At 39.4% G+C, this 12,877-nt stretch overlaps 1 protein-coding gene across 1 annotated transcript in view; it reads left to right on the top strand.

The window, feature by feature from the left end:
* Positions 1-12,877, top strand: part of CPA6 (carboxypeptidase A6) — a 329,319-nt gene that overhangs the window by 259,816 nt on the left and 56,626 nt on the right. Inside the window, exons 7-8 of the mRNA XM_033202682.1 lie at positions 862-972; positions 1,483-1,573. Of these exons, the coding sequence (XP_033058573.1) occupies positions 862-972; positions 1,483-1,573 (202 nt within the window). The remainder of the gene's footprint in view (positions 1-861; positions 973-1,482; positions 1,574-12,877) is intronic.

Raw genomic sequence — 12,877 nt, 5'->3', positions numbered from 1 at the left:
AAAAAAAAAAAATAGAGAGAGAAAGAAAAATAATTCTCCTTCCCACACATTGTCCCCCAGTCACCCTCCACAAAGACAACCACTGTTATAAATGGCCTGTGTGCTCCTCCAAGATATTCTATACATAGACAAACATGCATCATAAAGAACTTTTTAAAAGGTTCATTCCATAAGAATGGTATTTCAAAATGTCTATCTTCTTGAAAGCACATATAATATTTTTCTATTTGAGGCCAATCTGTAGAGCAGCTTCTTCAGACTTGGGGCCAGGCACCATATAAGTAAAACCCAATCACAAGAGCAAGACTTCAAAGGAGCCACAATAAAGATGGCAAAGATGTTGTATTGTTCATTAAATTCTTTATAGAAAAGTAAGAAGAAAAGAATAGAGTCTCAATGCAGTAAGTTCCAAGGTTTGAGGCTGCTACCAATTAGACAATTAAATGACATGCAGCTGGTCTGTGTTATGATCTATCGGGTAAACCTATCAAATAGATTTAGGTAATGATTTAGTCCACAATTGAATGGAATCTAAAAACAGATGGTTATACAAAAGCCTATCTATGTTGTTGCTTTCTTAATCAGCCTAAAACTTTAACCAGATCTTAAATACAATTAAGAGGCTACCCAATTGATCTTTTTTAACAGCTCTGCTAAAAGATTATTGGTAATAAAGAGTTTAATTCAGACAGAAGTCTTAACAGAGAATTTATGATGTCGAAGAGTAAAGTTCATGTTAGTTTATTACTTTTTAAACCACAGTATTTGGTATTTCTCATGGGTACAAAGGATATCTCACACTCTTTTTTCCTCCTTTTTTGGGAACCAATTTAAAAGAAAAATCTCACCTTTGTCTTTTAGGCTCTTCTAACATATAAGAGTGACCCAACCATGAGAAAAATGTTGAATCATCTATATTTCTATATCATGCCTGTGTTTAACGTCGATGGATACCATTTTAGTTGGACCAATGTAAGTCACTTTGCCTATCCAGTTGAAAAGATGACTAAATAAATCTTAGAAAACAGAGTCACAAACTTCCAGGACAGGAAGGAAGCTGGACAGACAGTCAGCTGAGTGATTCTCGAGACGCAAAAGAGACCTTCACTCTTTCCCCAATCAGAGCACCAACAATTTGATTTCATTTTCACATCTAGATTTTGTAGAGATTTCACATAAATAAAGATTTCTTCTTCCAAATAAATAGTGAAAAATCACTGGTCTAGTCCAGCCTATTCAATTTTGCCTATAAAGAAATGGGGCCAAGAGAAGGCAAAATACAGAAAGTTTGTAGCAGAAACTGGAGCATGAACCTGGGTCTCCACTACTAATCCAGTCTTCTTTTTCACTCCCCTGGCTTGTCTATTCACAGGAGAACTCTCTCCTCAGTGGTATGACTTGTTCATTGATTGAGCTATTAAAATGCATGCGAATAACCTTTTAAGTATTTTTCTCTACACCTGTTTTCTTAATTATGTCTAGGATCGATTTTGGAGAAAAACAAGGTCAAGGAACTCAAGGTTTCGCTGCCGTGGAGTGGATGCCAATCGGAACTGGAAAGTGAAGTGGTGTGGTAAGTTTGGGACCAACTGGGATCCCGATCCAAAGTTTTCTGCAGGTTTTACTCTGCAAAATATGAGCCCAGAGGATGCTCATGGGAGACTGATGTTTTTCTCTATGTAAAAACCTGGTAGAGAAAGGTACAGACACATACTTGATAGCTATAATTGGCAAAAGAAAATGAAAGAATTCTTTTTTAATATATAAAAATCAAGGATTTTAAATCTGTCAACTCAGTCCTGAAAACTGAAAATTTAAATACATATGTAAAAGCAGAAAACTGAGGAATATTTGTCATTCCCCAAATTAAAACATGAACCGTGGTGTAGTATAATTCTGGTTAAATCTTTTTATCCTTTTCGTACAAGCACCACCGATCCTCCCTTCGTCTGTCTGTTGTGGTCAAAGCTGTCACAACCTTGTCTATACCCTACCACTCTGCCGGTCATACATGGATTGACCACACATGTCGGGAATGTGTTTCTGCTGCATTCCATGTTTCATTAATAATCACCTTTAAAATAAAAGGAAGATGTCATTTTAAGGAAGGAAATCCTTTTACTGAAGAAAGGAGCAGGCAAGTATCAGGGAGAAATGAGAAAATTAGTCATGGCTAGTTTAGTTGCAGCAAAAAAAGGAGAGGATGGAAAACTATTATCAAAATGCAGTTGTTAGGAGCTGCTTTTTTATTGAGACTTTCTGTAGGTCCCTCAAAATATAGACCCTTGTTTAATGGAAATCCTTCCTTTAGTCCCTTAGAAATGAGGCCTATTCCACATTCACTCATTCTACAATGAGGGTTAGGTTCTATGTGAGATGCCAATCCTCCCATCCCACTAGCATCAGCTAGAATAACTGGGCGTGGGCTTTGATTCCTTCCACACATCCCTCCAAGCAAGAGGCTTCAGTCGATTAGAATTGGCAAATAAGAACATGACATAGCTAACAGAATATGGCTCTAAAATAAGACAAATGTAGTCTGATTCTACCATTATTAGCTCAGTGATCTGAGCAATTTTATTTAATCTATGAAATTATAATGCCAATCACCTCGTGGGGTTCTTATAGGGACTAAAGAAATTTATATATGTGAAATGTCTAATGTAGTTCCTAGCTCCAAACTGGAATCTAAGTATCAGTAACCCATTCCTCGTTCCCTGACCTCCAAAACAGAGTCAGTTCTCCTCTAAGCCTCACATCAATTGGTGAAACAACCTCTTATCTTCATGGGAATGTTGTGATGATGAGCAATAATGTATACTTAAAAGCACTTGCATTTATGAAGGGAAAAAAAAGCATTGTATAAATACTGTGATGTGGTGTTATAGATGGCTATTTCTATTTAGAAACTGTTTTCTCCAACCTATACTAAGACAACAAGTATGTTAACTACTGAAATCCACTAATTTAAAGAAAACTTTTCACTTTCCCTTCTCTCTGATGGGGCCATTTTCCATACTCATAACCACAGGGATGTTTCCCTTGTTAGCGGAGACTCGCATCCACATATGTGTCGTGTGCACGCCTACAGGCATCTACATGAGTGCTCTGGATGGGTAATTGAGCTGAGTAACTCTAGCAGCAGTCGGTTCTGCCTGTGTAAACTTAGACTCCTGTTTATATCGGGTTGCAAGTAAGGTCTTGCTTCCCTTTGTTGTTCTTCCTTTACCCAGCTTGCTTCCTTCATACACATGCCTTCTTTGGTTTTTCAGTTTCAGCTGCAGCCCCAGCTAGAATTCCTTTGATTCTTCCCAGTTACTATATAAGAAAACCTAGGAAGTATTTAGAGACTCATCTTCTTGTGATCTTTTTGCATATGTCTGTGTATACATATACATGGGCAGATACATGTATGGCATACACAGAGAGGCAGAACAAAGAGAACATGGGTCTTGCTGACAAGGCGATGAGGTCTTCACAATGAGATTAGAATCAAATAGAGAAACAAAGTCCAGGTAAAACATAACAAAAATAATAGAAGGCAATGGGTGTTACTATTAAAGGACATATTAAGAAATTAGAAAAGAAAGAGGTGTGTGAGAATGCTGAATCATTCTGATTTTTGCTGTGAGCCAACACTCAAGATATACAAGGGATTATGTCAAATGCAGTTGCAAAATGATCTTGATAGACTGTTGGGAGTGATGGGGAAGTGCAGGCAGCCTGGCTGGTACTGTGTCAGCTGCAGGGTCTCCAGAGTGGATTCAGCTGATCCGATAGGCAGGCAGCCAAGTGTGACCTGCCTCCCTCCCAGGGTCAGGTCCATCCCCCCACAGCTATGGGCTACATGAAGAGGACAGGGAACTACAATGTAGGAATCACTCTGAGGTCAGGGATATTGAGGTAAGTATGAAATTCCCTAAAGTGAACCTCCAAATAAACATCCCTAGCATAAATGACATAGAAATACCCAGACCATTGAAAATACTGTAGGGTCAGCATGGAAGTGACAAAAACAGCTGTTTCTTTCTCTTAAGTCAGTGATTCTTGAAATTAAAGAGCAGAACATGAAACTGCTTTTTACCGTGAAGAATCTGTGGATCCCCATGCGATAGTGGTTATGCTTTAGTGTGTGCATGTGGAATAGTCCAGCATGCACGTAGAGACAGGCATACTTTTTGAATACTTCAAAGCTCTCCTGAGGGTGTTTCACCCATAAGATGAATATCACTCTTCTGAAAGTCCCCCTGAGGGACTCGACAAGTCAGAGTAGTGGTAGGAACCAGGAATAAATGCATAAATTTCATTCATTCATTTGCCAAAGTTAATCAAGCACATTCTCTCTGTGAAGCGCTGTGCTTTTTTCTTTCCTCTGTTGCACTGTTTTTAAAATATGCTGGAAGCACTGATTTTCCAAATTGGAACAAATCCAGGAGAAAGGTAAAGGGTTTGGATAATGTCCATACTTAATCTTTAACTTCTGAATAATTCAAGTGTTGCCTAAATACAAATTACTATTTAGAAAAGCCTATGGAACATAAGACAGTTTCGCAAATCATATATCTACTAAGAGACTTGTATTCAAAACATAGAAAGAATTCTCTCAACTCACAATAAAAACACAAGTAACCCAATTTAAAAGTGCACAAATGATTTGAACAGATACTCTCCAAAGAAGACATATAAAAGGGAATAAGCACATGAAAATATGCTCAGCATCATTAGCCAACAGAGAAATGTACATCAAAACCACAATAGGAATAGGTGCCACTTCACACCCACTAAGATGGCTGTAATAAAAAGACACTAATGTGTTTGTGAGGGTGTAAAAAAACTGGGACATTCATACTTGCTGGTGAGAATGTAAAATGGTACAGCCACTTTGGAAAACAGTTTGGCATTTCCCTAAAAAGTTAAACGTATGACCCAGCAACTCCACTCTTAGATATATATACCCAAGAGAAATGAAAACATTTGCCCACATAATGACTTGTACATGAATGTTCATAGCAGCATTATTCCTAATAGCCAAAAAGTGGAAACAACCCAAATGTCCATCAACTGATGAACAGATAAAATGTGGTATATTTATAGAATTGAATATTATTTGGGCATAAAAAGAATGAAGTATTGATACATTCTGCAACATAGATGATACTTAAAAATATTATGCTAAGTGAAAGAAGTCACAACAGAGCAAATGAAATGTCCAGAACGGGCAAATCTATATAGAGCGTAGATTAGTGGTTGCCACTGGCTGAGGAGAGGGGAAAATTAGGGAGTGACTGCTAAGGGGCAAGGGGTTTCTTTTGGAGGTGATGAAAATATTCTAGAATGAGATGTGACAATTGTGAATATCCTGAAAGTCATTGAATTATACATTTTAAAAGGGTAGATTTCATAATATGTGAATTATAGCTGATTATAAAACAAAGCTATTATAAAAATGTTTTTGTTTCTATTTAGGAGCAAGTTAGGCACTTATTGAAATATAATAACTCTTTTAGAACACTCAGTTACCTAATATTATAAATTAGATGTAATATGGAGAAAACTATATGATTTTTTTAGCAGCCGAACCACATGTGCCCCTCTCTATCTATGCCCTTCTCTGACCACCACCCTCCCACTCTATCCAGAAAAAAAAGGTGGAGCAGGGGGCTGTTCTGCTTGGGCAATCATTTGGGTAGATCATCTGGGGTGAAGAGAGAAACCATTACAAATTGGTGGTTTTCAGCCAATCCCTATGAAATAAACAATAGATGGCCACTGGCCTGCTTTCTACAACGATGAGTTCCTCCGGCTGAGTGGCTTTTGTTTGGAGAGAGCTATATTAGCTAAGGGCCTAAACTGAATTATTCTGAAAATATAGAGAATTTCAGAGCCTAAATTTGGGGCAAGGAGAGCAATAAAAAGAGGTAATGTTGCTAGACTGTATGGAAAGAGACTTTAGTACTCAAAAATGCCTATAGAGGATTGCAATTAAATTTTGCCATGAAGTATGCAAATTCTCCAGCATTTCACAACCACCACCACAGGTAATATTCAGTACAATCTACTTCACTAAGTGTAGAGTCAAGCGACAACTCTCCCTTCGCCCTCTGAAGGTTTGCTGAAAATCAGCTGACAAAAGGCAGATTCATAGGATGAAAGGCATACAAATTTTATTTTAACATGCATAGCATGAGGGAATCACAGAAGGATGATTACCCAATAATCCAATGGGGTACAGATGTTTATAAACCCTTCTTTATAGGGGTAGGGAGAAATGTGGCAATTTGAGGCATGGTGAAATATTTTTAAGGGAATTCAATGGGCTTGTAGAACATGCAGTAGATAATAGTTGATGACAAATGTTTGTCCAGGTGTGTTGACAAACCTCAGTCTCTTCCTGCAATATGAGTTAAATTAATGAAAACTCAGAGAAAGGACTACAGATAACTGTTTTCTTCTTTGGCAGGTCTGGACTTGAGCTAGATAAGGAAATATCAGCATAAAGCTTCTTCCAGGATCTGCTGTTCTTCAAGGGCCATTAATCGAAAATAATTAGCATGCCAGGGTGCTATATTGGGGATGTCAATTTCTTTCTTTCTTTTCTTTTCTTTTAGACAGAGTCTTACTCTGTCGCCCAGGCTGGAGTGCAGTGACGTGATCTCAGTTTACTGCAGCCTCCGCCTTCCGGGTTCAAGCGATTGTCCTGACTCAGCCTCCTAAACTGGGATTACAGGCACCCGCCACCACACCTGGCTAATTTTTGTATTTTTAGTAGAGATGTGGTTTCACCACGTTGGCCAGGCTGGTCTCAAACTCCTGACCTCAAGTGATCCACCTGCCTCAGCCTCCCAAAGTGCTGGGATTGCAAGTGTAAGCCACCACACCCAGGCAGAGGTGTCAATTTCTAAGCCCCAACATAAGGATTTGTGGAATTGGATCTGTCCTCTGGGTAAGGAATGATCAGAAAAACCCAAATTGTTTTTACTTTTCTTAGTACAACACTCCTGACACCAGATGTTTGAGGTTTTCTTGCTAAACCCCAAGCAGCTCTGCAGTGGACACCAGCTGGGTGTCTTATTATTCAATTCAATTCTGACACTGTCCACTTAAAGGGAGTGTCTGATTCCTCAGGTTAAAGGCTCAGTCCCACAAGATTGCCCCCCACCTCAAATACCAGTCACAAATGTCAGCTTGCGAACTGTACTTCTGATTGACTGGTTATAAATCAGGGTTCCCAAGACCCCCTCTTTCAGTTCGATCTGCTACAATGATTCACAGAAACACTTTATATATGTTTATCAGTTTATTATAAAGGATACAGACAAACAGCCAGATGAAAGAGATGCATAGAGCAAGGTACGTGGGAAGGGCATGAAAGCTCCATGCCCTTTCCATAGGCACCACCCTCCGTGAACCTCCATGTGTCCAGCTATCCAGAGCTCTCTGAATCCAATTCTTTTGGTTTTTTACAGAGGCTTGATCATGTGGACATGCTTGATTAAATCACCGGCCATTAGTGATCGGCTCAACCTTAAGCCTTCCCAAGAGGTTGGGGAGGTGGCACTGAAAGTCCCAACCCTCTCATGCCTTGGTCTTTCAGTGACCTGTCCCCATTCTGAAGCTGCCTAGGGACTCCCAGCCTCCAGTCATCCTATTAGCATACAAAGATACTCATCACTCCAGAGAGTCTAAAGATTTTAGGAGCTGTATATATTCCAGGAAACAGGATGAAGACCAAATATATATTTCACAATATCACCCTGGGGATGTGATGAAGTGCTGAGTCTGGCTTCAAGGTAAGCTGAGGGAGAGAACTAATCCACATCAAATTTCAGAGGCATGGAACAGCAAGAATGCACTGCCTTAGAAGAGTTAATTTCTGTCACTGGAGATTAATAGACAAGCTCTGATCCAGATAACTTCTGGCTGAGAATGACATGTTGATGGGGATTAAACATCAACTAACTGGTCAGACTAGGCCCTTAAGATTTCTGCCACCACTGTTAGTGATGACTCTAACATATATTAATCCACTTTTGTATCCAAACAAATGTATTGAGCCCCTTCTATATTGCAAAGTGCTAGAAATTATATAAGAAAGTCTCAAAAGATTTAATGAGTTCACATCCTACTCCTAAGAAATTATTTGGGATCCTGGAGAAATACAAAGTGAAAAGATCTGTTGGCTTATCGTATTCTTTGCTTAACAACCAATTTAATATGAAAAGATATAAATCATCTAATATCTATCAAAGTTGGTAGAAAATTTTAAAACTAGAAGATCAATGAGCTAAACCGTAATGCTTAGTTATGCTTTTTATAAGGGAAGTTAAGGACCTACAATCCTGGATATTTAGAAATTTAGGTCATAAGGATTTGCACAGCATTGTTGATACATGGCTGGCATTTCTTAAGGACTCATTATGTGCCAAGTAAGTGCTAAATGCTCAACATGAACTTCTCACTGGTAGATGCTATTATTATCCCTATTTGGCTGATGAAACGAAGAGAGAAGTTACGGAACTTGCTCAAGATTATGAATTGAGCTCAAATGAAAAGTCAAATCTGACTGATTTTAGTGTCTGTTTCTAACCATAGTCTGACTCCTTAGGGATCAAGTTGCCATGAATGATTCCTGTTACTCATTTGGTTAAAGAGTTAAACAATGTGTAACTGCAGAGGAGTAGTTTAGGTATCAGAATAACAATATGAATGGAACTGTTTTATCCAAAATGAAATAGATTAAAAAAAAAAAAATGAGAGATTGGGAATGTATGGTAAGAGGGAAGTAGAGGAAGATCCCCCAGGAACTATTTCTGATCTTGGACCACCACACACCATGCAAATAGTTTGAATTTGCAAACCCATGAGATGTCAGGCATATGGTTATGAATTCTCCAGGAAGACTTTTTTCTTTCCCAGCCAGAGTTTGGCATCTTCCCATGAAGGCCGATTTTTTGTAGCCCACATTTTCATGGAAAGTGTCCTACTTTGGGGCAGGCACGGTGGCTCACACCTGTAATCCCAGCACTTTGGGAGGCTGAGTTGGGCAGATCACTTGAGGCCAGGAGTTCGAGACCAGCCTGGCCAACATGGTGAAACCCCATATCTACTAAATATATGAATATTAGCCAGGTGTGGTGGCACATGTCTATAATCCCAGCTACTTGGGAGGCTGAGGCACAGGAATGGCTTGAACAGTTGCAGTGAGCCAAGATCACACCACTGCACTCCAACCTGGGCAACAGAGCAAGACTCTGTATTTAAAAAAAAAGAAGAAGAAGAAGAAGAAGAAGAAAGAAAGAAAGTGTCCTACTCTGAGACTCCCAAGTGTATGTCTGGGTCTTGCTCCCTTTTCCTGCATACTGAGAACCCAAATGTTGATCCCCTGCCTCCACCACTTGTGGCCACTGAAACAAGTCTCCAGGTCAGAGACCAGCAAACACCCCAAGCATGCCTGCAGCTTTTGCTTCAGCTTCAGCCATTATTCCAGCTCCCTCTTCACACTTGTACCCTCAGGAACATTTTTGAGAACTTTGCCATGTATTTACATTGTTTTATTGATCATTTAGATGTGTTTGTAGCAGGAGCTTTTATCACAGTATCTGCCACAATTCCATCATATTGCTGGAAAACCCAGTTATCATTTTAGACATTAACACAATTAGAATTAGTGCTGGCCTGACTTCTTGATGATGGTTTTAGGGCCTTTTATCCTCATCATAGTATATCTAAAACAATCTTATCTGCACTTGGTTCTCCAGAACTTACCAATGCCAGACAACTTACTTTCTTCTTTGCCACCTCCTACAAGTAACAGTGTCACAGTAGTATCACAGTTTCCAAATGAAAGTGTGTAGCTTGAAGGTATTTCTTATTTTAAATGTTGTCTTTCAAATCCTGTATAACAGTCCTTTTGATACTTAAGGAGAGCTAACAATGAATGCTGAAACTTAGGAAGAACTGGTTTTTTGGGATTTTTTGTTTTTCTTTTTGAGATAGGATCTAGCTTTGTTTTTCTTTTGAGATAGGAGTGCAGTAGTGTAATCCTGGCTCACTGCAACCTCTACTAAAAGCCTCAACATCTTGGGTTCAATCAATCCTTCTGCCTCAGCCTTCTGAGAGTAGCTGGGATTACCAGTGTGAGCCACCACACCTGGCTAATTTACTTTTTATTTTTCATAGAGAAAAATCTCTCACTATATTGCCCAAGCTGGTCTCAAGTTCCTGTGCTTAAACAATCTTTCCAACTCAGCCTCCCAAAGTGCTAGAATTACTGACATGAGCCACCATGTCCAACCAGAAGAACTGATTCTTAATGATCTTTCTGATTTTGTTATTTTAGGTGTTTTCCTTACAGTTTCTCTAAGAATGAAGTCAGTAGTGTGCATTATGGGTATGGGCACTCTCCATCCATTCCAAACTCTTTCTAAGTGCCTTCCTGTACTGCTGAGGCCAAAAAGATAAAAGCTGCAGCCAGACGTGGTGGCTCACGTCTGTAATCCCAGCACTTTGGGAGGCCGAGGTGGGCAGATCACGAGGTCAGGAATTTGAGACCAGCCTGGCCAATATGGTGAAACCCCATCTCTACTAAAAATACAAAAAATTAGCCGGGCGTGGTGGCCCACACCTGTAGTCCCAACTACTCAGGAGGCTGAGGCAGGAGAATCGCTTGAACCCGGGAGGTGGAGGTTGTAGTAAGCCAAGATCGCACCACTGCACTCAAGCCTGGGCAGCAGAGCAAGACTCCATCTCAAAAAAAAAAAAAAAAAAATTAAAATTAAAATTAAAATAAATAAAAGCTGCATTTCTAGAACTCCTTAAGCTAGGGATCTGGGTGTGACTTAGGTTCTAGCTCTTTGGTGCGCTCACCTCGGCTTAAAGCATGGAAGAAAGATGGAAGTTGCTTTTCTGTGCCTTCCATGGTCCTACTGTCTGCTACCATTATGGAAGTGTGTGGTTCATCCAAAGCAGCTCACCTTCTTGGCTCTCTCCTGAATGTGCTGCTTCCTCATCTTGGAAGAGACAGTAGCCTTCTTGGTCAAGTCTTCCAAGAAGGCTCTGAAAAATGTTTTATACTTTTTTTTTTTTAATATCCTCTGCTAACAGTCATGGTGGCTCAAGCGTGTAATCCCAGCACTTTGGGAGGCCTAGGCAGGCAGATCACTTGAGCCCGGGAGTTCGAGACCAGCTGGGCAACAATAGTGAAACCCCATCTCGACAAAAAAAAAATACAAAAATTAGCCAGGCATGGTGGCATGTGCCTGTAATCCCAGTTACTCGGAGGATAAGGCAGAAGGATTGCCTGAGCCTGGGAGGTGGAGGTTGCAGTCAGCCAAGATAAAACCACTATACTCCAGCCTGGGTGACAGAGTGAGACCTTGTCTCAAAAAATAAAAATAAAAATAAAATCCCCTCTGCTTAAAACTAGCCATAGTGGATTCTGTGCCCTTTCATGAAACTCTGACCAGTACAGAGTCTTTTATAAACATTTCATTTCCTACTTTGTATCTATTACTTTGACCAAGAATTATTTCATAAGCTTTGTCTAACATTCAGCTCAATTTTTCTTTTTCCTTGTATTCATTACTGCTACTATCTTACCTTTTCATATTTCATTGCCATCTACCATGCTAATTTGTCCTTTTAAAACAATGTATCTACTAAGAATATTAGTAAGCTATTATCTCCCTCCTTAGCACTACTCAACTAGGGAATATATTAATCCCTTTCAGCACTCCTCTCTCATCCACCTTAAACATATTTTTGCTAACTTCATTCTTTCTAGGATAGAAGATCACAGGCTAACTGGAAATCTTTTGTTTCTAAGATTTAAAGAAAATACGAAAAGCTTTCCTTTTCTTCTCTTCCTATTCAAACCTATTTTCTAGCTAATACACTGCTAAAAAGAGCTATTCTATCTTTTGTGAAGTTGCTCTTAAGTTGTTCTTTTCCTGATCTAAAACACTGATTATATGCAAAAATCATTTCCTCTCCCTGTTTTATATTTCATGATCCTTAGGCAGAACATGCCCAAAAGCTTTTTAAAATGAATTTTTTGTAAGAACAGATTATAAATAATGCTTGGGACTCATTTTGTGTGTATACACAATACACTATATTGTTGTTTTATATCTCTGATTATTCTTGTGGGTAAATATGTAAGAATTTGCATTTGAAGGACAATATCTAGTTATTTATAACATCTATTGCAACATCATGAATAAATATATTTGCTGAAGTTTTTGATAATGACATTACAAACAACGTTTAAAAACCTTTTACAGGCCAGGTGCAATGGTTCATGCCTGTACTCCCAGCATTTGGGGAGGCCAGGGCAAGCAGATCACTTGAGCTCAGGAGGTTGAGACCAGCCTGGGCAACATGACAAAACCCTGTCTGTACCAAAAAAAATACAAAAATTAGTTGGGCATAGTGACGTGTGCCTATAGTCCCAGCTACTTGGAAGGCTGAGGTGGTTAGGATTGCTTGAGCCTGGGAGGCGGAGGTTGCAGTGAGCCCAGACTGTGCCACTGCACTCCAGCCTGGGTGACAGAGCCAGACCCTGTCTCAATAAAATAAAATAAAATAAAAATATTTTACAAATAACAGTTTTGAAAGTCAATGAGTGAGCAGCACAGAAAAATGCTATTTTTGAAGTAAGACATGGGGGAGGTGGCAGAATCACTCCCTTGGCTCTTGGGACACTAAGCTACCGATTTTTTATTTGGTACTGATTATTAAGTCCAGTAATTTTATTGTCCCTGTTTCAGCAGGTAACGCTCCCATGCTGCTCAATCTTTAGGAGGCCTCCAGTCTTTCCATCAGCATATGAGTAAGGTTTTCAAAAAACCTTTACCTACTAATTCCTTTTCCACTATAC

Source organism: Trachypithecus francoisi, unplaced genomic scaffold, assembly GCF_009764315.1.
Source record: "Trachypithecus francoisi isolate TF-2019V2 unplaced genomic scaffold, Tfra_2.0 Lachesis_group7, whole genome shotgun sequence".
Lineage (NCBI taxonomy): Eukaryota > Metazoa > Chordata > Mammalia > Primates > Cercopithecidae > Trachypithecus > Trachypithecus francoisi.
Note: the sequence above shows the minus strand (reverse complement) of the source record. Positions and strands in the feature narration are given on the sequence as shown.